This window comes from Dryobates pubescens, chromosome 6 (genome assembly GCF_014839835.1).
Source record: "Dryobates pubescens isolate bDryPub1 chromosome 6, bDryPub1.pri, whole genome shotgun sequence".
NCBI lineage: Eukaryota > Metazoa > Chordata > Aves > Piciformes > Picidae > Dryobates > Dryobates pubescens.
Window position 1 is genome coordinate 46,465,471 of NC_071617.1, and position 24,349 is coordinate 46,489,819.

Below are 24,349 nucleotides of genomic sequence, written 5' to 3' on the forward strand. Positions count from 1 at the left end.
TCCCTCATCCCCTGTACAAAAGGGACAAGAGAAAGGAGCAGAGAAGTTAGACTTAGCCAAGGCCAGCCAATAAGCAGGTTATCTCTCCTGAGTGAAGCAAAAACAGCCAGAGATTAGAAGAGAAGGGAGAAAGGGGAAGAATTGTTATGGCACAGCTCCTCTTATTCTAGATATTTATCCTGTTAATTTGCTTAGAATACACTCAAGAGTGATTTATTTATATTTTTCTACTTCTCTGCTCAAAATCTGTAACTAGATTTTAAAGGCATAGCCTAAAACCGCCACACAGCCTTTCTTCCCCAGCTACATATTCAAACTCAAGAGATCTATATAATTTTTCAGCAGAAATTATACATATATATATATATATATGGTGAAAATGCTAGCCAAGGAATAGAATAGAATAGACCAGACCAGACCAGGTTGGAAGAGACCTTTGAGATCATCATGTCCAACCTATCATCCAACACCACCTAATCAACTAAACCATGGCACCAAGCACCCCATCCAGTCTCTTCCTAAACACCTCCAGTGATGGTGACTCCAACCCCTCCCTGGGCAGCACATTCCAATGGGCAATCACTCTCTCTGTGTAGAACTTCTTCCTAACCTCCAGCCTAAACCTCCCCTGGCGCAGCTTGAGACTGTGTCCTCTTAATGAATGGAATGGAAAGGAATGACAGGTGAAAGAATATCCCACTCTCTCAGTGACCTAAGTCAGGGGGACTGGTATAGCATATAATATTAAGGTGTCTTAAAGGTATTCATTATGGATATTAATAGGCAGGGAACAAATATCATCCACTTTGAACTGAACACAGATGTCTTTGGTTGGTAAAAATATTTAATACGAAACAGTGTTTGTGTAACACTGAAAGAATATGATAATTAAAATGTACAAACTCTTTCACTTAGTGTGGGTGGAGCAGGCAGCCAAGTGTATTGTTTGTGAGATTCACTGCAAGGCAATAATAATTAAATTTATTGGTGAGGCATGTTGTGAGAAGAGAAGTTGAACTCCAAGTAAGTGCATGCTTCCTACTCATAATTCTAAGCTTCAGAGGAGCCCACATCAAAATTCAAGCCAAGGTTTGAGTTCTTTCTGTTTGGCTTTCTAATTGCTGGATTATAACAACTTCCCTGGAAACAGTTCTCAAAGATTCTGACTGAGTGAAAAACATAGTCTCCACACTGCTTCTGCAATAGTTGCAAAGAAGTTTACAGTATTTGCAGTGGAGCACAAGACATGAAGCCTTTCTTCCCGAGCTACATATTAAAACTATATATCTCATATAATCATAGAATCAATAAGGTTGGAAAAGACCTCAGAGATCATCAAATCCAACCTGTCACCCAACACCTCATGACTACTAAACCATGGCTTCACTTGCCACATCCAATCCCTTTTTGAACACCTCCAGGGATGGTGACTCCACCACCTCCCCGGGCAGCACATTTCAATGGCAAACAACTCTCTCTGGGAAGAACTTTCTCCTCCCCTGGCACAGCTTGAGACTGTGTCCTCTTGTTCTGGTGCTGGTTGCCTGGGAGAAGAGACCAACCCCCACCTGGCTACAACCTCCCTTCAGGGAGTTGTAGACAGCAAGAACGTCTCCCTTGATCCTTCTCTTCTCCAGGCTAAGCAACCCCAGCTCCCTCAGCCTCTCCTCACAGGGCTATGCTCAAGGCTTCTCCCCAGCTTTGTTGCCCTTCTCTGGATACAGTCCAGCAACTCAACATCTTTCCTAAACTGAGGGGCCCAGAACTGGTGAAAATGTTAGCCAAGGAATGACAGGTGAAAGAGTATCCCACTCTCACAGTGACCTAAGTCAGGGGTACTGGTATAGCTTATAATATTAAGGCGTCTTAAAGATATTCATTACAGATATTCAAAGGAAGGGAACAAATATCATCCACTTTGAATTGAATACAGATGTCTTTGGTTCCCAAAGATTTTGCCTCTGAGTGCGGTGGTTTTAGGCTATGGCTTTAAAATTCAGTTACAGATTTTGAGCAGAGAAGTAGACAAATATAAATAAATCACTCTTGAGTGTAAAAAGGAAAACAAAATATTATTCTAAACAAATTCATTGGATAAATATCTAGAGTAAGATGAGCTGTACCATAACAATCCTTTCCTTTTCTCTTCTGATCTCTGGCTGTTTTGCTTCACTCATTTGGCCTCTTTCTAGGTAAGAGGCTTTTAAATCTCTCCAAACACACACAAACCTTTTAAATAGATGTGGCTGAAAGAAATGGCAAGCTTGCTATCAGCTGCCCTTTATGGGAGGTCTAATGTAGGAGTTCTCAGTCTTGGGATCCTCATCAGGTTTAAGGAGATTCACAACCATCCTCCCTTTGTTATGACCAACAAAGCACGAAGCTTGAATCAGATTATGGAGTGAAAACAATGATTTAGTATTCAGCCTTCAAAAAAGCATGAGCTTTTTAAGAGACTTAAGAACTTCAATTACCTGAGTTGGGCATTTTCCTCTTTCACATACCAACAACTTTGTTGGTTTTGCTCTGGAGATGGTGAAGAATACAGCCCTACAGTTCCATATTTAAATCCATTATCTACAGGAAGAAGTTTTTCTTTATTAATTTATTTCTCACTTGCTTAATTGCACACAAGACACTGAGTTCTGGAACATGTCCAGAGAAGGGCAACAAACCTCCTGAAGGGTCTGGAGAACGTGTCTTTTGAGGAGCTGCTGAGGCAACTGGGATTGTTTAGTCTGGGGAAAAGAAGGCTGAGGAGAGACCTCATTTGTCTCTACAACTGCCTGAAAAGAGGTTGTAGTGAGGTAGGCATCAGAATCTCTTTAGTACCAGGTAATAGAATGAAAGAAAATGGCCTGAAATTGTGCAAGGGAAGGTTTAGGTTGGATAGTAGGAAACAGTTCTTTACTGAAAGAATAGTCACGCATTGAATAGGTTGCCCAGGAAGGTGGTGGGGTCCCTGAAGGCATTCAAGAAATGCGCAGGCATGGCAATTTGGGACACAGTTTAGTGGCCATGATGCTCTTAGGTTGACAGTTGGATTTGATGAGAATAGAATAGAATAATAGAATAGAATAAACCAGGTTGGAAGAGACCTTCAAGATCATCGTGTTCAACCTATCATCCAACACCACCCAACCAACTAAACCATGCAACCAAGCACCCTATCAAGTCTCCTCCTGAACACCTCCAGTGATAGTGACTCCACAACCTCCTCAGGCAGCCCATTCCAGTGGGCAATCACTCTCTCTGTGTAAAACTTCCTCCTAACCTCCAGCCTAAACCTCCCCTGGTGCAGCCTGAGACTGTGTCCTCTTGTTCTGGTGCTGGCCACCTGGGGGAAGAGACCAACATCTGCCTGTCTACAACCCCCCCTTCAGGTAGTTGTAGACAGCAATAAGGTCACCCCTGAGTCTCCTCTTCTCCAGGCTAAGCAACCCCAGCTCCCTCAGCCTCTCCTCGTAGGGCTTGTGTTCCAAGCCCCTCACCAACTTTGTTGCCCTTCTCTGGACACGTTTCAGCAAGTCAACCTCCTTCCTAAACTGAGGAGCCCAGAACTGGACACAGTACTCAAGGTGTGGCCTAACCAGTGCAGTGTACAGGGGCAGAATGACCTCCCTGCTCCTGCTGGCCACACTGTTCTTGATGCAGGCCAGGATGCAATTGGCCTTCTTGGCCACCTGGGCACACTGCAGGCTCATGTTCAGCCTACCATCGACCAGCACCCCCAGGTCCCTCTCTGCCTGGTCACTCTCTTTCCCAACTGAAACAATTCTATGATTCAACAACATTTTTCTTCTGCAGAGGTCACAAACATGTTCCACATAGTTTATGAGAAGAAAATAGTGAAAGGCAGTTTCTGAGAAGCAGCAAGCAATACTGACAAAAGTCTGCTTTCTATACAGACTTCTGAAAGAGATACCACATCCAATATGGTGGAGTGAACATTTCTTGATCCACAGTGAAAAATTACAAGCAAGGTGTGGGAAAGGAGAAGGCTGGAGAGGACACCTCTCCTATAAGGGGAGTAAGAAAAGGAAAAACTTCCATCCTAACACAAAACATAACTCCCATTCCCCACTTCATTATATAATGAAGCTGCAAGCATCTTTGAGCAGTACGCTTGCATCATGAGCACTACAGAATGAAGAGCAATCTACAGTTAATTATCTTCCTTACTTTTCCAAAAGGCTCAAAAAATCTTGCCATCAATAACAATAAACACATAGGTGCCATCCAAATGAATAGAATAGAATAGAATAGAATAGAATAGAATAGAATAGAATAGAATAGACCAGGTTGCAAAAGATCTCCAAGCCCCAGTCCAACCCATCACCCAACACCACCTAATCAACTAAACCATGGCACCAAACACCCCATTCAGTCTCTTTCTAAACACCTCCGGTGATGGAGACTCCACTACTTCCCTGGGCAGCACATTCCAATGGCCAATCTCTCTGTGAAGAATTTCTTCCTAACATCCAGCCTAAACCTCCCCTGGTGCAGCTTAAGACTGTGTCCTCTTGTTCTGGTGCTGCTTGCCTGGGACAAGAGACCAACCCTCACCTGGCCACAACCTCCCTTCAGGTTGCTGCAGAGAGTAATACGGTCTCCCCTGAGCCTTCTCTTCTCCAGTTAGTTTGGCCTAAGCTTTCCACTGAACTTCTAGATTTCTGTGAACACTTCAGCATGAACATCATTCCCCCTAGACACTTACTTCTCTCAACACAGGCACCAATTCTCCCCCTTTTCTTGTGTTTTATTTTTAGCAAATAAGAGTACTGGAATTATTAGCTTCAAATATTTGCTTTTTTAAAGTACCTCTTAAATTCCTAGATCAACAAGCATAAAATTGTTCCTGCTAATGTGACAAACACCCCACTTCACACTTTGTCAAGAAAGGAGAATTGAGCTTAAAGGCAATTATAGAGCCCACCTAGGTACTCTGCTCCATGGTCAGGCATCTTTAGGCATTTTGGGCTGGATATTAGGAAGAAGTTCTTCCCAGAAAGAGTGATGGCCATTGGAATGTGCTGCCCAGGGAGGTGGTGGAGTCACCATTCAGTATTCAGTATCACTAAGGTTGGAAGAGACCTCAAAGATCATCGAGTCCAACCTGTCACCACAGACCTCATGACTAGAGTAGGGAGGACACTAGTGCCCACTGCAGGCTTGAACTCACGACCTTCCCCATTAAAGGTCTTATGTGCTACCAACTGAGCCACACCACTCCCCCATCACTGGAGGTGTTTAGGAAGAGACTGGATGGGGTGCTTGGTGCCATGGTTTAGTTGATTAGATGGTGTTGGGTAATAGGTTGGACTTGATCTCAAAGGTCTTTTCCAACCTGGTCAACTCAATTCAATTCAACTCAATTCAATTCAATTCAATTCAACTCAATTCAATTCTACTCCTATTCCTATTCCATTCCATCCTATCTTTGGAAACTTCAATTTTTTGTACTAATGTACAGCACACAGGCAAACTCCCTATTAATCATTCTTTTGCACCAGAGGAAGCCAAACTACTGAATATTCCCAAGATAGATGACCTTTTTATCAGGATCTTTAACCAATGAATGTTCAATATTTTAACTTTCATTCCTCAGCAATACTATTTAAGGAGCCATCTGAGCCCTCTGCTGCTCCCAAGGTTCCTGCCTTGCAAAGTGAAACATGTTCTTTTTTTGTGTGTGCTGGCTGCCTAGCAACAAGCCTAAGCTTTTGCAAGGAAACCAACACAAGGAACAGCCTAAACCATAAAATCTGTCTGCTGTTGCTGCAGAATTATGTATCAAATATATTTTTAACTTTCCCTCTAACCTTCTGGAAAGCTGTATGTTGTCAGTACAGGCCTGGCTGAGTCAAACTTGAAGCTCCTTGAAGCTGTTGGAGACATCTGCTTTTGCTGCACGGTTGAAATAAGGGAAAGTATTCCTTTCTTTAGGTGCAACACAGACGTATGAGCAGTGCAGGCATTAGCTTGTCGTTGTTTGGCAATGACCAGCATGTATCAGCAACTTGCAAAGGGCTCCAAAATCAGAGTTCATGGCTGTGTAAAACTGGTTTCAAAACCCTGAAAATGCTGCCAACACAAGCCCTGAGCAGGGCTGTCATATCTCCAGCTGCTGAGCAGCCAAGGAGAGCACAAAGACACTGCAAGACTGGCTCTGGGAAGAGGTGGAGCCCACTCCCTCAGAGAAACAGCTGAATGACAGATGCCAGGATGAGTATGATTATTTCCCTTTGTGTAACACTGCAAACCTCTTGAAGCATTATGTTATAAAGAAAGCCATTCAGGTAGACAAGCACAACTCTTTCTTTACTAGTTGCCTTAAAGGTGAACAAACATAAGAGATAAAAGCAGAGCAGAGCATTTTGTGTAGCTGGAAACTGTTTTACCTGCCAGGTTTTGCAGGGTCCCATGCCTGGATCTTAAATCTCTCTACTGCCAGCCTATCTTATCTACATGGTAATTGCCTCTATGGTGTCCTCAGTAGGGGCTAGCAGGGGCTGGGGGGGAGGATCAACAAGGGTGCAGTTTCTGAAGTCATGGAATTGCTGTGCTAAAGCCTGGTGGTGTTCTGTCAACACTGGATGAGAGGAGCTGGATAGCTGTATGCCAGGCACCCTGAAATTCATAATGGTCACCCATCAATTCCAGCACCTGGCCTCCTGAGCACAACCATTGCCCCCAGGTAACTCCTTGCAGCTCAGCTGGGCTTTCACAAAGGGTCTTCCCACTGCCACTTCAATCACTGCTGAGCCCTTTCTTTACTTAGTTTTTGTTGCACTTCATCACCTAAAGGGTGATTGGTAAGAGCAGACTATCCTCTCCCAGCAGATGCTTCAGACTGCCCTCAGATGGCCTGACACTGTATCACTCTCCATTTCTACCCTCAAGAAAAACCCTAAAGGTTTTAATTCACTAACTATGTTGTGTTGTGAGGGGTGTTATAGGGCAGAAACATTAAGTATAAGCAGGAAAACAGGTTTGTGCACTGCATACACAAATCATAATAAACATCTACTGAATATGACAGATGAGTGTAGGACTGCTGTGAGTTCAATGGCTCAGTTAAGGTACTCGGCACTTTTAGGCTAAATAGAATCAGTGTTCACAGAACAATTTCACAGCTATCCTTGAAGAATCCCTCCCCTCACTACCCTTAGGAAAATGGTACCTGAAAGTCTCTAAATAAGAATCTTGTCTCTTTGGTTGATGGGTAGAAAAGAGGCATCAGTATTGCCTCATGTTGCTCAAGTCATGTATTTTATAGGTTTACCTTCCTCTTAAACAGTATCACAGGTGAAAGAGGACACGATATAGATCCACAAGGCTTTCTGAAGCACTGTCCATCTAAGCTAGTGCCCAATCCCACAATACACTCTGAGTCTCTACTCCCATAGAGCTCCAGCAACACTTCAGGATACCCATGCTGAGGCCTTTAGGTGCAGAAGGGGACAGAAAACTGAATAAAAAAAATTACATAACTGATCCAACTGTTCCAAGGCCAGGGGAATGCCTGCAAGTGCTCAGGGATCCTGTTTCAAATCCTTTGTGCTCGAAATACATCATCTAACTGCAGATCCACTGGGAGAGCTACCCTAGTCTGCAGGAGTGCAGTGTGCTGCTAATCTCTCACAATTTCCAGTGGAAACTGTTTAGCTGAAAAGCAGCATATCCTGGTTTGAGGCCAGGCAGATCCTCTCTTGCCCCTGAGAGGGGCAAAAGAATGACATTCATCACACAAATGGATTGCAAAAGTGATGGAAAGTTTAACTGGAAAAGCAGTAAGTGTTGTACAGAAACTACAAGCACTGTGACAAAAGAATCCCAAAGCATACAGAGTCCCCTACAGCACACCCAAAAGCCTCCCAGCACTTCCCTTCTCCCCACCTGAGGGTAGACCTTATTGCTCTCCACAACTACCTGAAGGGAGGTTGTAGCCAGGAGGGGGTTGGTCTCTTCTCCCAGGCAACCAGCACCAGAACAAGAGGACACAGTCTCAAGCTGCACCAGGGGAAGTTTAGGCTAGAGGTGAGGAGAAAGTTCTTCACAGAGAGAGATGTTAGCTGTTGGAATGTGCTGCCCAGGGAGGTGGTGGAGTCACCGCCCCTGGAGGTGTTCAAGAGGGGATTGGATGTGGCACTTGGTGCCATGGTTTAGTAGTCATGAGGTGTCAGGTGACAGGTTGGACTTGATGATCTTTGAGGTCTCTTCCAACCTTATTGATTCTATCCCATTCCATTCCATTCCATTCCCCAAACCCCCAGGGCTCTTTCTTCCCTCTGCCCTCTGCTAGGCTAGTCTCAGGCTGGCCAGGTCTGAGACTGCCCTCCCCCACCATTACTCCATAAGGAGCATCTTCCACAGGAGCAGAGAGGGAAGAAAGAGGAAGAGAAGGATTTTGCAGATGGGTTTATAGGGAGCAGGATATTATGGGTATGAAATACGCTGTTTCCTGTGTCCACCTACTGGGCTGGACACTTGGGACACTGGAGGTGTAGCTTGTGTGGCAGGAACAGGAGGCACCCAGCCTAAGCTGCCACACAGCAGTAGACACCCCAAACAGCTGTCTCTCTCAGCACTACTCTGAAGACTACCAAGTCCTCTCTACTCTGTAAGAGTTTGGTCCTTACTTTCCCCATTGGGCTGCATACGGGTCACTCCTGCAAAACCCCGAGGTAAGCAGATGCAATCTACTGCGCTCGTTTTACTCTGGCAGCAGGACAGCAGCTCATCTCAACGCCTGAGGACTCTGCCAGATGGCACCCGACTATCACACCACTCACCACTCAGACTCCAGCTTGTCTATGCTTGGCAGCAGAGCCAGGAAGCTGCTATGTCCACTCAGCCTCTGGCTGTTGTAGTACCACATTGCAAAGGTTATTATCAGCGTGAACAACTTAAAGCAGCTGTGAAGAGCTGAGCATTCCAGAAGAACAGGGGTGCTGCATTAGACTTATTTAAACCATTCCCTTGCCTATCCAGAACTGTACATGGTGACACAAGACACCTCTTCCAGTGTCTTTGCCATTATCTATGCTTTCCCAGCATTTCATTTAAAATTGCCTACTTGAATGTCACAGAGAATTGTAATCATTTTGTGGTCATTTAAACAACCAATGCACTTTTTGTTCAGAAAGCCTATTGCTCGGTATACATGCATTTCTAAGAATAGGTGGAAAAAACAAGCAGACCACACCATCTTTTTCATGCTGCAAGTAGAGAAGCACAGGAAAGTGAAATTGGAGTCACTCCATTATTTCCACCACTGAAGTGGATAGAAGACATCCAGGAAAGTTATGCTTCTCTGAGCTTTATAATTCACTGTTTTCTGAAGCCCTAAGGCCTTGCTTCGTCTGCAAGAACTCCCTAAAGTTACATACCTGCTTTTGTAAAGACACATGCTTTTTAGAACATGTAAACTCAAGCCTACCTGCAGTAATGAGCCTAGGTGGTGGACTTGATATTCAGACTGATTACTTGTGAAAAATGCAGTTACCATTTGGCAATGTTTTGCCAAATGCCAGGAACAAAAATAGTTTGAAATTTAGCTTGATTGACTCAACCTGAGGATGAGTATGTGTGGTGGGTTGAAGTTTCTCCCCCAGCATTGACTTTGCCAGACCAACTCAGTTAGAAGCAAATGAAACTGTATTTACAAGCAAAATCTACACTCTGCACTGGAATGCAATGAATGTGTACAAAATATACAGGAGATACAATATTATACAGGTATTTATAATTAGCAAACAACAGGAAACTCCCCTGGTCAGAGACCAGGGAAGCCATTCCACTGTGCCCCTCCACCCCCCTGGTCAAGAGAGAATGAGGAGCAGAGGGAAAGCAGTGGGTTAGTCTTAACTAAACAGCTCAGCCAAGGCCAGCCAAAGCAGGTTAATCTCTCCTCAGCAAATGAAAAACAGCAGAGATCAGAACACAAGAGAGAGAATTCTTATGGTACAGCCTGTCTTATTCCAATGGATTTGTTTAGAATAATATTTTGTTTTCCTTTTTACACCCAATAGTGATTTATTTACATTTTTCTACTTTTCTGCCTGAAATCTGTAACTCAATTTTAACAGCATAGCCTAAAACCCACCATAAGATGCAGAAGTAACACTAGTCAAACGCAGTGAAGAGTAGAGAGCAGGACAGAATTCTGCAGCACTTTTAAGAAGGTCAGAGTTTGCAAATCCTAAAAATACCTTTTGGTTTGGTTTAAATAAATAGAGAGAGAGAGAGACTCAAAAGTTCCCAGCATTTACACATTGACAAAAGTGCTCCTGTCACACTCAGGATTTACGAGCACTATTTGCTGTACGGCAGAAGAAGCAACACTGCCGGATGTGGCATTTCATTACCAAGAGATGAGATTAGGAGCTGGCTGTGACTGAGACAGGTGAAAACAGATCTTCTACATGTAAAAGCTCAAGCATAGTTTGCATTCTGCAGTCTAGACAGACCACACTGTTCTCTCATCAGTTCTTTCTGCTACACTGGAGCACTTACTTTTAAATGAACTCTGTCAAGCTGTGAAGCAGTATAACAATGTATGCCACATCTCCCCATTAACAGGATGACGCATTGCAGAGCATACGACAGCAATCCTCAGGGAATGCTTTGGGATTAGAAGTGAAATACTGCACAGATGGGACTGTTGGGTAAGGGAATTCCCTCTGTCCCATAAAAGGCTTACAACATTTAGAGCTTTTACATCAACAGGCAAGATTAAGCCATTTTGCCTCGTAAATATTTAAAGCAGAGGAAAAACGACATGACATCCATGAAAATATGAAAAGATAGGACAGTTATAAAGATACAGATACTTGTGTTCTTTTCCCCTCCCATCTTAGGTATCAAATATTCAGTATCTTCTAGGGAAGGTGAAGAGGTATGTAAACACATAAGGACAAGGACAAAGTTCTCATGTGAATTGTTAGGAGAATAGAATAGAATTAACCAGGTTGGAAAAGACCTTTGAGATCACCGAGTCCAACCTATCACCCAACACCATCTAACCAACTAAACCATGGCACCAAGTACCCCATCCAGTCTCTTCCTAAACACCTCCAGGGATGGTGACTCCACCACCTCCCCGGGCAGCACATTCCAATGGCCAATCTCTCTCTGGGAAGAACTTTCTCCTCACCTCCAGCCTAAACTTCCCCTGGCACAGCTTGAGACTGTGTTCTCTTGTTCTGGTGCTGCTTGCCTGGGAGAAGAGACCAACCCCCACCTGGCTACAACCTCCCTTCAGAGAGTTGTAGACAGCAAGAAGGTCTCCCCTGAGCCTCCTCTTCTCCAGGCTAAGCAACCCCAGCTCCCTCAGCCTCTCCTCACAGGGCTGTGCTCCAAACCCCTCCCCAGCTTTGTTGCCCTTCTCTGGACACCTTCCAGCAACTCAACATCTTTCCTAAACTGAGAGGCCCAGAACTGGACACAGGACTCAAGCTGTGGCCTAACCAGAATTTCCCCTCTGCCCCATACTAACCTAAGACCAACCCGCAACCACTCTTTGGATACACTCACTCTCTCATCAGCAGTATAAAACTAGACTTGCTTTCCTGCTTCAGGTTACGGGAGCTACATCACTGTCTGCTGTTGAGAAATAGGTTACGCAATCCCTAGGTCACAGACAAGTCTTGTGTTTATGGGAAGACACTGTGCCTTTCCGTCATAGCCCATCCAGTCATTGTTGCCCTCAGTATCAAGAGATCAGGTAGCTGGAGGATTCGCAAACGCAGAGGGCAGCAATGTGCTAACTCCAGCTGAACGCCAAGGGAAGCTGCACCTGACTACAAACTCCCCCACCTGACATATGCCAGTACAAGGTATTAGCACTATGGCAACAAGTTTATTGTTTAAGGCTTCCAACAGTAGCCTCGGATTTCCCTACATGACTGAGTCTGGCCATGATTTCATACTCACAACTGGCTTTTATAAATGAAATTTTGAACTCTTACAGGAATCTGTGAGCCTCTCTCTCACTAAACATCTCCTTTCAGCTCCCTGACAACCTAACATGCTTTGTCAAAAATTCTGACATCTCCTTTTGATTACAACAGATCTAGCTGACTTACCAGATAACTGTGGAACCCCAGAATAGGGTCAGAGTTCTCAAGGTTCAACAACATGTACCCTTGGTGCCTCACAGTGAAAGCACTACTGACCAATGTTTACTTAGGGTGCTCCATAGAGTCCCAGTGATGCACATTTCACACAAGCAATCTTTTGCAGTGTACCACCATTCTTATTTTTCTGTGGCTTAACAGGAAACACGAACTTGCACTGCTGAAACTGGAAGGCACTACTTCTTGTCTCACCACAGACAAGATTACCCCCTTTTAAGAGCACTTGAAGACTTGTTTCTCTCTTGGAAATTTTTCTTCCTTTTGAGTCAAAAAAAACAACTCAATTATTCGCATCTTTCCACAGTCCTCCTTTGCCATCCTCAATACTCTTTGTTAGACTTTCTCTTGTTCTCCCACCTTCTTGAATTATAATGCACTACAACAGCCTTCCAAGGTAAGGCTTTGAATATAGAGTAAACCAGGTTGGAAGAGACCTTCAAGATCATGTCCAACCTAACACCCAAAACCATCTAATCAACTAAACCATGGCACCAAGCACCCTATCAAGTCTCCTCCTGAACACCTCCAATGATGGTGACTCCACCACCTCCCTGGGCAGCCCATTCCAATGGGCACTCTCTCTGTGTAGAACTTCTTCCTAACCTCCAGCCTAAACCTCCCCTGGCACAGCCTGAGACTGTGTCCTCTTGTTCTGGTGCTGGTTGCCTGGGAGAAGAGACCAACCCCCACCTGGCTACAACCTCCCTTCGGGTAGTTGTAGACAACAAGAAGGTATCCCCTCTGAGCCTCCTCCTCTCCAGGCTAAGCATCCCCAGCTCCCTCAGCCTCTCCTCGCAGGGCTTGTGTTCCAAACCCCTCACCAACTTTGTTGCCCTTCTCTGGACACACTCCAGCAACTCAATATCCTTCCTAAACTGAGGGGCCGAGTCCTGGACACAGTACTCGAGGTGCAGCCTAACCAGTGCAGTGTACAGGGGCAGAATGACCTCCCTGCTCCTGCTGGCCACACTGTTCCTGATACAGGATAGGAAGCCATTGGCCTTCTTGGCTGCCTGGTCACACTGCAGGCTCATGTTCAGCCTACCATCAACCAGCACCCCCAGGTCCCTCTCTGTCTGGCTGCTCTCCAGCCACTCTGACCCCAGCCTGTAGCACTGCGTAGGGTTGCTGTGGCCAAAGTGCAGCACCTGGCACTTGGATGCATTGAATGCCATCATGTTGGCCTCTGCCCATCTGCCCAGCCTGTCGAGATACCTCTGCAAAGCCCTTCTGCCCTCCAGCAGATCAGCTCCTGCTCCCAGCTTGGTGTCATCTGCAAATTTACTGATGATGGACTCAATGCCCTCAATCAGATCATCAATAAAGATGTTAAAGAGCATGGAGCCCAGCACTGATCATTGGGGCACACCACTAGTTCCTGGTTGCCAGCTGGATGTGGCACCATTCACCACCACACTCTGGGCTCAGTGCTCCAGCCAGTTCCTAACCCAGCACAGAGTGCTCCTGTCCAAGCCATGGTCTGACAGCTTAGCCAGGAGCCTGCTGTGGGGGATGGTGTCAAAGGCCTTGCTGAAGTCCATGTAGACTCCATTTGCCTATGCTCACTGATGTGAAGGAATCCCTTTCAGGCCTCTTCCAAGATTTGCTGCCACTTATACATCATATTATGACGTATGCTTTGTAAAAGCATGCCACTGTATATTTAACTTCCACATCAAAACTTTTGTTTCCAACTTAGCTTATAGCCATAACAGGCCAGCAGGAATTATAATTTTGGCAGATGACTGCTATTTGGTGGTCTCTGTCCAGCTCCACATGGATTCCCCAGCACTTCATGGGCATGCATCATTGAACCATATGAAGTGGCTGTTTTCATACAGCTTTAATTTGCTCACAACTCCTAAAAGGTTAGATTTTGTACCATCCATATTTCCTGCAGTAAATCTACTCTTTTAAAACTAATGGCAGACTGCTGCCTCTGCCTAATTTTGCAATCAGACCTCAGTCATCTCAGTGGTTAACTAGTAACAGTTTTTGACAACTACTACACTCACTAAAAAAAAAAACAAACACAGAAAAAAGCTATGGCATATGTCCATGCAAACATTCACACATAATTTCTTCTTCTACAGCATCTTTTGCATCAAGCACATAAAAAAATATTAATCCTTGTAGGCTCTCTGTGGAAAAGCATCAACATTTCCTTCATCAGATGGAGAAACCATAGCTTAAAGAGAGTTTAAGTCAACTGCCCAAAGGCACAGTGAGTTGATGACAGCTTTAGACATCAGCATCTTTCTCAAGCTTAGCAGAGAATGCATAGCTGCATGATGCTTTTTAGTTCACAGCCATGCACAAAATCAGTTTTCTCTTTGATAATGAGAAGGAAACACCAGAGGGAAAGAACAGTTACTCGGTAACAAATGCGCACAATTGATTGCAAAGTGCAGAATCCATAAGGAGAGCACTGTCCTTCCACCCAGCTGCCTGATGGATCAGTGCTGGGCCCCATCCTCTTTAATATCTTCATTGATGATCTGGAGGAGGGGATTGAGTCAGTCATCACCAAATTTGCAGATGACACCAAGTTGGGAGCAGGTGGTGAGCTGTTAGATGGTGGAAGGGCTCTGCAGAGGGACCTTGCCAGGCTGGACAGATGGGCAGAGTCCAATGGCATGGCATTTAACAAGTCCAAGTGCTGGGTGCTGCACTTTGGCCACAGCAACCCCATGCAGAGCTACAGGCTGGGGTCAGAGTGGCTGGAGAGCTGCCAAACAGAGAGGGACCTGGTGGTGCTGATTGACACCTGCCTAAACATGAGCCAGCAGTGTGCACAGGTGGCCAAGAAAGCCAATGGCATCCTGGCCTGCACCAGGAATAGTGTGGCCAGCAGGAGCAGGGAGGTCATTGTGCCCCTGGACTCTGCATTGGTTAGTCTACACCTCGAGTACTGTGTCCAGTTCTAGGCCCCTCAGTTCAAGAAGGACATCAAGACACTTGAATGTGTCCAGAGAAGGGCAACAAGGCTGGTGAGAGGCCTTGAGCACAAGCCCTGTGAGAAGAGGCTGAGGGAGCTAGGATTGTTTAGCCTGGAGAAGAGATGGCTCAGGGACCTCATTGCTCATTGTTTAGCCTGGAGAAGAGATGGCTCAGGGGCCTCATTGCTCTCTACAACTACCTGAAGGGAGGTTGCAGCCAGGAGGGAGTTGGTCTCTTCTCCCGGGTGGCCAGCACCAGAACAAGAGGCCACAGTCTCAAACTGTGCCAGGGGAAGTTTAGACTCAAGGTGAGGAGAAAGTTCTTCACTGAGAGAGTTGTTGGCCATTGGAATGCGCTGCCCAGGGAGGTGGTAGAGTCACCATCCCTGGAGGTGTTCAAGAGGGGATTGGACATGGCACTTGAAGCCATGGTTTAGTCATGAGGTGTTGGGTGACAGGTTGGACTTGATGATCTTTGAGGTCTCTTCCAACCTTGGTGATACTGTATACTGTACGCTCTAACAGAGAGAAAGGTGCCCTTTCTCAGCCCTTTGGTGTGAACCTTACCTTTCCACAAGCCACCATGGACAGGGCAAGCTGGTACCAAAGATGAAATTCATCAAACGCAAACTTCATAGCTCTCTCCAAGCACTGAGAAAAAATGTTGAGATAAATATCAGACTTTTTTATTTTTTATTAATATCTGTTATCAGCACTGCTGCTTGGCTCAGTAATCAAATCAGAGGAAACAATCTGTTGTGGCCCAGACCCCCCAAGTGATTTTTTTGTTGCTGTTGTTAATGTGATCAATTCCCTTTTCCCAATTAACAGGGCTTGCCAGCATACCCCATCGCTTCAGATGACAGACACTTTGTTGTACCCACACATCAATTACTTTAATGCCTCAAACAGTTGGTGCACATTTCTGCCCTCTGCTGCAACAGGTCTGTAGCTGTTTCTACTGCCAACCAGTGTGCTTCCCCAACAAATTTGCTTGGAAGTTTCAAGAGGAAGCTTCTGCAGAAGTCGGGGGAAGGTACCTCAGAAAGCATGACATACTGCCCTCTTCTGCCCAGTGTGATACTGAGGAGGTCGTAGACTGCAGAAGCATCCCGGAGGCTGACGGCTCGATCATCCTGCTGGTCTGGAGCTCGGCTGATCACTGCATCCCGGTTTGCCTGGGCACGAACACAAATCATAGTAGAATCAGTAAGATTGGAAAAGACCTCAGAGATCATCAAGTCCAACAAATGAAGTCTCAGACCCCAAAAGAGCAAAAGAACGGATTCCTCCTCATAGGAATTTCCACCCATGAAGTGTAGCAGGTTTACTTTAACTCATCCCAACACAAGGAAGGTGTTTCCACAGAGTTACTTTTTATCCACATGAAACAACTTTGAGATGATAGCTGTATGCACACAGAGGAATTGCTAGGAATATCTCATTTGAACTTGTTTCACAGAATTAGGAAACAGATTCTACTCCCCCAATATTTAGAACTTCAGGGCCATCCTTGAAACACAGTCCCTCATTACTTCAATTTCCCAGAACTGTAAGAATTGCTTCCATGGTTGATACTTCATGTTCTGGCTCAGCACATCATTTCTCCCTAATAGCATGTGGGTTTGTCCTTCTTTTCTGCTGCTCTTTTACTTTATTTATTTTTGAGTGAGTTTTTTTTTGAGTGAGTTGCCTTAGTAATCAGATTTGCCTGTCATCAATTTAATGCAATTAGAGGCCTGAGTCACACAACAGCAAGTAATGTTTATTTTTTTGAAAGGGGTTAATTTTGCATCAGCCAGCAGTGCATTGTTCAGCTTCAATCAAAATGAAATACTGCTTTTGAAAGAAAACAAGCACTCCAGCAGTTTGCAAGAATGTCCCCAAACACCATATGCCATAGACGCTGATAGACTCAAGGATCCAGCCTGTTTTCTGAGCACAAAGAGGGAGATTTGAATCCCAGAGTGAACAGAAAAATCCCTCTGATTTCTGAGCACATAAGATCTCACTCAGACTGCCTAACCTCTGAGAAAAGCAGTGTTGGATCTGACTGAGCACCAGCACTGACTGATAGCACAGGTACACTGCCCTGGGCTCCTCAGCTGAAAGGGGTGCAACATCTGACATTCAAGTCTAGACATGCAAAAGATCTGAAATTAAGAAGATTAGCAGGTGTTTCACCTGGGGCTAAGGCAAACAAAACATTCCCTCCCAGAAGCAGGAAGGTTAGGAGATTTATTTTACAATACTTACTACTATAACCTTACATCTATTTCTTTTCTAATTGCAGGAAAATTTTTTCCCCTTAAAAAGGTTAAATGCAGGAATTAAGTGTAATAAAAATTTCCACAATACACAGTCCTTAAAGCCCACACATATTTCATTACATTTGAGCTGCAGCTCTTGTATCATAATATTATCTGTGTAAAGCCCCAGTTCCAAGCACTCTTCATCACAGCCTCCAGCTGAGACAGCAAACACAATTACTGACAGCTAACACAATCACAAGCAAGAGCTCAACAGTGACTGCAGTTAAAGGTAAACTGACAGGTCAGACTCAGCCTACTGTTTGCACAAATATACTTTCACCAATTCTTAAAGCCACAAAAGTATTCTTGTTCATGTTACAGCAAAAGAAGTAATTTGAGATATAAAAAACCTGTTCAGAAGAGTTCAGCATGAGAAAAGGGAGCCCATTAGAATTGGAATTCACCAGGTTAGAAAAGATCTTTGAGATCATCAAGTCCAACCTATCACCCAACACCATCTAATCAACCAAACCATGGCACCAAGCACCCCATCCAGTCTCTTCCTAAACACCTCCAGTGATGCTGACTCCACCACCTCCCTGCACATTCCAATGGCCAATCTCTCTTTCTGGGAAGAACTTCTTCCTAACATCCAGCCTAAACCTCCCCTGGCACAGCTTGAGACTACGTCCTCTTGTTCTGGTGCTGGTTGCCTGGGAGAAGAGACCAACCCCCACCTGGCTACAACCTCCCTTCAGAGAGTTGTAGACAGCAAGAAGGTCTCCCCTGAGCCTCCTCTTCTCCAGGCTAAGCAACCCCAGCTCCCTCAGCCTCTCCTCACAGGGCTGTGCTCCAAACCCCTCCCCAGCTTTGTTGCCCTTCTCTGGACACCTTCCAGAAACTCAACATCTTTCCTAAACTGAGGGGCCCAGAACTGGACACAGGACTCAAGGGGTGGCCTAACCAGTGCTGAGTACAGGGGCACAACGACTTCCCTGCTCCTGCTGCCACACTGTTGCTGATGCAGGCCAGGATGCCATTGGCCTTCTTGGCCACCTGGGCACACTGCTGGCTCATGTTCAGCCTACTGTCAACCAGTACCCCCAGGTCCCTTTCTGCCTGGCTGCTCTCCAGCCACTCTGACCCCAGCCTGTAGCACTGCATGGGGTTGTTGCATGAGAAAAGGGAGCCCATTTGGAAAAGAGAATTTGTAACCAGAAGCATAGATGTCCACCTTTGTTGGTACAATTAAATAAATAAAAAAAATTTAAAAAACAGAATTAAAGTTTCAGCTCTGTGTGGATTTCACCAAGAGTGCTACTTTAAAAGGAAAAATGGAGTTAAAGGCACATGTAAAACAACTCTGAGACAGCTGCTTTAAGAGAGTTAAAGCATATACAGAACGATCCTGATTTCCAAGCGAACCCTCCTACATATAGATACAACAACGTGAACAAATTTTTCTGCACCAATTACATTGTTATGATGATTGTAGAAAATAGCTACTGAGAGTGCTCCCATTCTCTGCAATTTCATCATCAGCCTACTATTAGAGTACCCACCATGGGGTATCCATTTAGTGCCGAGCTAGGTTTTTTAACTTGATTCCTTACTGCAGATAGAAAATTAATCACAACTGATGAGCTCCCATTACTGCCTGCTAACAGATACTGGTACTAGAGGGAAGACCATGTCCAAATCCTGCAATAAGCAAGAATGTGAGACATTACAAGGATGCAACATTCTAAAATTGTATTCATACTGTACATACTTTACCTAATCAGACAGCAGTTAAAAACAACATAGGCATGACTAATACTTCTTTCCAACAAGGTCATAAACCTGCTTATTTACAGAATACAGAATTAACCAGGTTGGAAAAGACCTTTGAGATCACTGAATCCAACCTATCACCCAACACCATCTAATCAACTAAATCATGGCACTAAGTGCCTCATCCAGTCTCCTTTTAACACTTCCAGTGATGGTGACTCCACCACCTCCCTGGGCAGCACATTCCAATGGCCAATCTCTCCTTCTGTGAAGAACTGCTTCCTAACATCTAGCCAAAACCTCCCCTGGCACAGCTTGAGACACACTTTATACATCCATAAATAAGTTAACCTGCCTCACAGAAAGTGAGGGCAAAGTAACACAGAAGAACCCTGGGGGGAGATGAGAGTTACACTTTGGTCACAATAACCCCATGCAGTGTTGCAGGCTGCGGTCGGAGTGGCTGGAGAGCGGCCAGGCAGAAAGGGATCTCGGGGTACTGGTGGACAGTAGGCTGAACATGAGCCAGCAGTGTGCCCAGGTGGCCAAGAAGGCCAATGGCATCCTGGCCTTTATCAGAAACAGTGTGGCCAGCAGAAGCAGGGAGGTCATTGTGCCACTGTACTCAGCACTGGTTAGGCCACCCCTTGAGTCCTGTGTCCAGTTCTGGGCCCCTCAGTTTAAGAAGGACATTGAGACTCTTGAACATGTCCAGAGAAGGGCAATGAGGCTGGCGAGAGGCCTTGAGCACAGCCCTGTGAGGAGAGGCTGAGGGAGCTGGGGTTGTTTAGCCTGGAGAGGAGGAGGCTCAGGGGATACCTTATTGCTGTCTACAACTCCCTGAAGGGAGGTTGTAGCCAGGTGGGGGTTGGTCTCTTCTCCCAGGCAACCAGCACCAGAACAAGAGGACACAGTCTCAAGCTCCGCAAGGGGAAGCTTAGGCTGGAGGTGAGTAGAAAGTTCTTCACAGAGGGAGCTGATAGCCATTGGAATGTGCTGCCCAGGGAGGTGGTGGAGTCACCATCCCTGGACATGTTCAAAAAGGGGTTGGATATGGCATGTGAAGCCATGGTTTAGTAGTCACAAGGTCTTGGGTGACAGGTTGGACTTGATGATCTTTGACGTCTTTTCCAACCTTATTGATTCTATAATTCCATGAGATAAAAATTTTTACTGAGCAAAATCAGTTAATAATACAATTTTGTTCAAGCTTTCAAATCTCAAAGCCATAGAATGTCTGCAATCTATTACAGTATCACAGTATCACAGTAACTAAGGTTGGAAGAGACCCCAAGGATCATCAAGTCCAACCTGTTCCAACAGACCTTAGAACTAGACCATGGCACCAAGTGCCACATCCAATCTCCCCTTGAACACCTCCAGGGACGGCAACTCCACCCCCTCCCTGGGCAGCCCATTCCAATGACGAATGACTCGCTCAGTGAAGAACTTTTTCCTCACCTCGAGTCTAAACCTCCCCTGGCACAGCTTGAGACTGTGTCCCCTTGTTCTGGTGCTGGTTGCCTGGGAGAAGAGACCAACCCCCTCCTGTCTACAACCACCTTTCAGGTAGTTGTAGAGGGCAATGAGGTCACCTCTGATCCTTCTCTTCTCCAGGCTAAGCAACCCCAGCTCCCTCAGCCTCTCCTCACAGGGCTGTGCTCAAGGCCTCTCCCCAGCCTTGTTGCCCTTCTCTGGACACGTTCAAGTGTCTCGATGTCCTTCCTAAACTGAGGGGCCCAGAACTGGACACAGGACTCAAGGTGTGGCCTAACCAATGCAGAGTCCAGGGGCACAATGACCTCCCTGCTCCTGCTGGCCACACTATTCCTAATACAGGCCAGGATGCCATTGGCCCTCTTGGCCACCTGGGCACACTGCTGGCTCATGTTTAGGCGGGTGTCAATCAGCACCCCCAGGTCCCTCTCTGTTTGGCAGCTCTCCAGCCACTCTGACCCCAGCCTGTAGCTCTGCATGGGGTTGCCGTGGCCAAAGTGCAGCACCCGGCACTTAGACTTATTAAATGCCATCCCATTGGACTCTGCCCATCTGTCCAGTCGGTCAAGGTCCCTCTGCAGAGCCTTTCTACCCTCTAACTGACTAACATCTGTTCCCAACTTGGTGTCATCTGCAAACTTGCTGATGACTGACTCAACCCCCTCATCCAGATCATCAATGAAGATGTTAAAGAGGATGGGGCCCAGCACTGATCCCTGGGGGACGCCACTGGTGACTGGCCGCCAGCCGGATGTGGCACCATTCACCACCACTCTCTGGGCTCGGCCCTCCAGCCAGTTCCTAACCCAGCACAGAGTGTTGTGGTCCAAGCCACGAGCTGACAGCTTAGCCAGCAGTTTGCTGTGGGGGACGGTGTCAAAGGCCTTGCTGAAGTCCAGATAGACTACATCCACGGGCCTCCCCACGTCCACCAGACGGGTCTCTGTACTCACACACATGAAAGGTGCCACTGAGCAAACTGTCAGCTCTACCCCAACAATATTTTTAACACTGAAAATATTCCTAATTCTATACACTAAAACAAACAAAAAACCCCCATGCCAAAACAAATAAACAGAAACCCCCCCAAATCAAGAAACTCTCACATTATCATATATATGTATAGATATGTATCATAGAATCAATAAGGTTGGAAAAGACCTCAAAGATCATCAAGTTCAACCTGTCACCACAGACCTCATGACTAAACCATGGCAGCAAGTGCCATGTCCAGTCCCCTCTAGAACATCTCCAGGGATGGCGACTCCACCACCTCCCTGGGCAGCACATTCCAATGGCTAACTCTCTCTGTGAAGAACTTTCTCCATATATGAAGAAAACCCAACAAACTCAAAACCCAAAGGTGCAAATCTCACAACTGACTGAAGAGTAGCAAGAACACAGAGTGTTTCTAACACAGTAACACACTGGAAGTGTTTACAAAGAGACTGGAGGAGGCACTTAATGCCATGGTTTAGTTGACTAGATGGTGTTGGGTGATAAGGTTGGACTCTGTGATCTCGAAGGAATTTTCCAACATGGTTAATTCTGTATTCTATTCTATTCTATTCTGTATTCTAAGGCTCCAAGCATCACTTACTGCTGCAGTGTTCAATCAGAGGACAGAGGAGGGAATGTTCTTCACAAAAAGAGTAATTTGCCATTGGAATGTGCTGCCCAGGGAGGTGCTGGAGTCACCGTCCCTGGAGGTGTTCAAAAGGGGATTGGCACTTGGTGCCATGGTTTAGTAGTCATGAGGTGTTGGGTGACAGGTTGGACTTGATGATCTCTGAGGTCTTTTCCAACCTTGTTGATTCTATGATTCTATGAATCACTATTTCCTGAAACTCAGTGAGGGAAAGTGACAGGTTTCTGTGGTCTGTCTCCTGCAGAAGGAGGGTTGCTGGGATCCATGTCACCATCAGTCAATTTTATTTTTTGGCTTTACCTTTGTGGTGGTTTAGGCTGGGTGCTGGCCCAGATGCCACTGCGCAGGCCACACCTGGGAGGTCCCAAGGGGTGTGCCCAGCCCAGGGGGTGCTCACAGGGACCAGGTATTCCATTCCCATAATGCCCTGCTCCCCTATAAAAAGGCCATGCGTGGTCTTCACTTCCTCTTTCGTCCCCTGCTGCTGCCTAGGTAAAATGGCGTGAGCCGCCTCCCTTGGGCCTGCTCAGGCCCAAGGCTGGGTTGGGGGGGGGAGGAAAGAGCCCTGGGGGGGTTTGGGTGTACCCCCAGGTGGGGATGGGATGTTCTTGGGTATGTTCTGGGATCTCTCTCTTTGTCATGGTGCTTGTGGGTCTCTGTAAAACTTTCATTGTTGTTTGTTATTGTTTTTCCTATTTAAACTTTCCATCACTTTTGCAATCCGTTTGCCTGAGTCGTTATTTCTGCCTGTGGTGGGGAGGGGATCTGCCCCAACCCATTACATTTTGGCGCCAACGTGGGGCCAACTGCAGCTCGGATTGCAAAAGATGGAGAGTTTAAATTTAGTTCTGGGCGTCGGTTTGGGTTTGGAAAGTTGGGGCTCAGGTTTTGTTGCCGGGGCGACTGTGTGAACTCCTGTGGGCTGCAGAAGGATAGCTGGTGCGTGGCTGATGGCATGGAAGGCCCTCCTGTTCCTTGGGAACAGCGAGGGGTGGCTCTTTCTGTGACTTTCTGCCCAGGGTGGCTTAAGAATGCTCGAGTAGCCTAAGAAGGCGAGACCTGCCTTCTCCTCGTTCTCTGCGGAGCGGCAGGGAGCGGAGGAGGGGCAGCGGCAAGCAGAGCGTGGTCGGCCCGCGGCCGCTGCGGGAGCGGACACCCGCGGCGAGCGGGCAAGCGACTGCTGGAGGTGACTCGGACTCTGCATCGCGGCGATAGAGACGGCGGGGGCCGGGCCGGGCCGCGTTCAAGCGGCGGCGGCGGCACCGCCCGAGCCGGGCTGCGTTCAGGCGGCGGCGGCAGCTGTAAATCTTTCCCTGGTGTTTTCGGACGTGTTCCGAAAATGGCGCCGAACACCTGGCTCCGCCTCCTCTCTTCTCAGCGAGCTGTGCTGCAGCCGCCCCCTCCGGGGGAGGGCTGTGAACCGGATGCGGTGATGCCTCGGTATGTGAACGCCCCGTGGGGGGGCGATGTGCCTGCGATGTGCATTGGTGTAGCTTTGGACTGGCCAGAAGCGGTCGGTCGTGGTTCCCTGGAGGGATGGAAAAAGCGGTCGTGGAGCCTGATTGCTCCGACCGGCTTGCCCCAGGGGTGGAAAAAGCCGCTGAGTAACTGTAAATGCAGATAAAGGCTTGGCTGAGAAGTTGTGAGGTGTTTCCAGGTGACCAGGATGTCCCAAGGAGTCCACAAGGAATTCACACTGCAGGAGAAGGACTGCGTCGCTGGGAGGTTCCATCATATGAGGAAGAACAACTGGAATGGACTGATGCTTGAGCCTGAATGAGAGACTGTGTGGAAGGACGCCCAGAAGAAGACATGGACTGTTGCTAGATATGTCATAAGAAGAGTCCTAATTTGATGATATGTTCTGGGTGCAGGGATTATGGTATGGAATAAGGGGTGGTCTGTAGTGGTTTAGGCTGGGTGCTGGCCCAGATGCCACTGCGCAGGCCACACCTGGGAGGTCCCAAGGGGTGTGCCCAGCCCAGGGGGTGGTCACAGGGACCAGGTATTCCATTCCCATAATGCCCTGCTCCCCTATAAAAAGGCCATGCGGGGTCTTCACTTCCTCTTTCGTCCCCGGCTGCTGCCTAGGTAAAA

The 24,349-nt window shown here is 46.6% G+C and overlaps 1 protein-coding gene across 2 annotated transcripts in view; it reads right to left on the reverse strand.

The window, feature by feature from the left end:
- The window catches only part of TTC7A (tetratricopeptide repeat domain 7A), a 235,259-nt gene that overhangs the window by 160,471 nt on the left and 50,439 nt on the right, over positions 1 to 24,349 (reverse strand). For both annotated transcript variants that reach the window (XM_054162437.1, XM_054162436.1), the window contains 2 exons: positions 16,123 to 16,260; positions 15,650 to 15,733 (listed from right to left, as the gene is read on the reverse strand). In XM_054162437.1, coding sequence (XP_054018412.1) covers positions 15,650 to 15,733; positions 16,123 to 16,260 — 222 coding nt within the window. The remainder of the gene's footprint in view (positions 1 to 15,649; positions 15,734 to 16,122; positions 16,261 to 24,349) is intronic.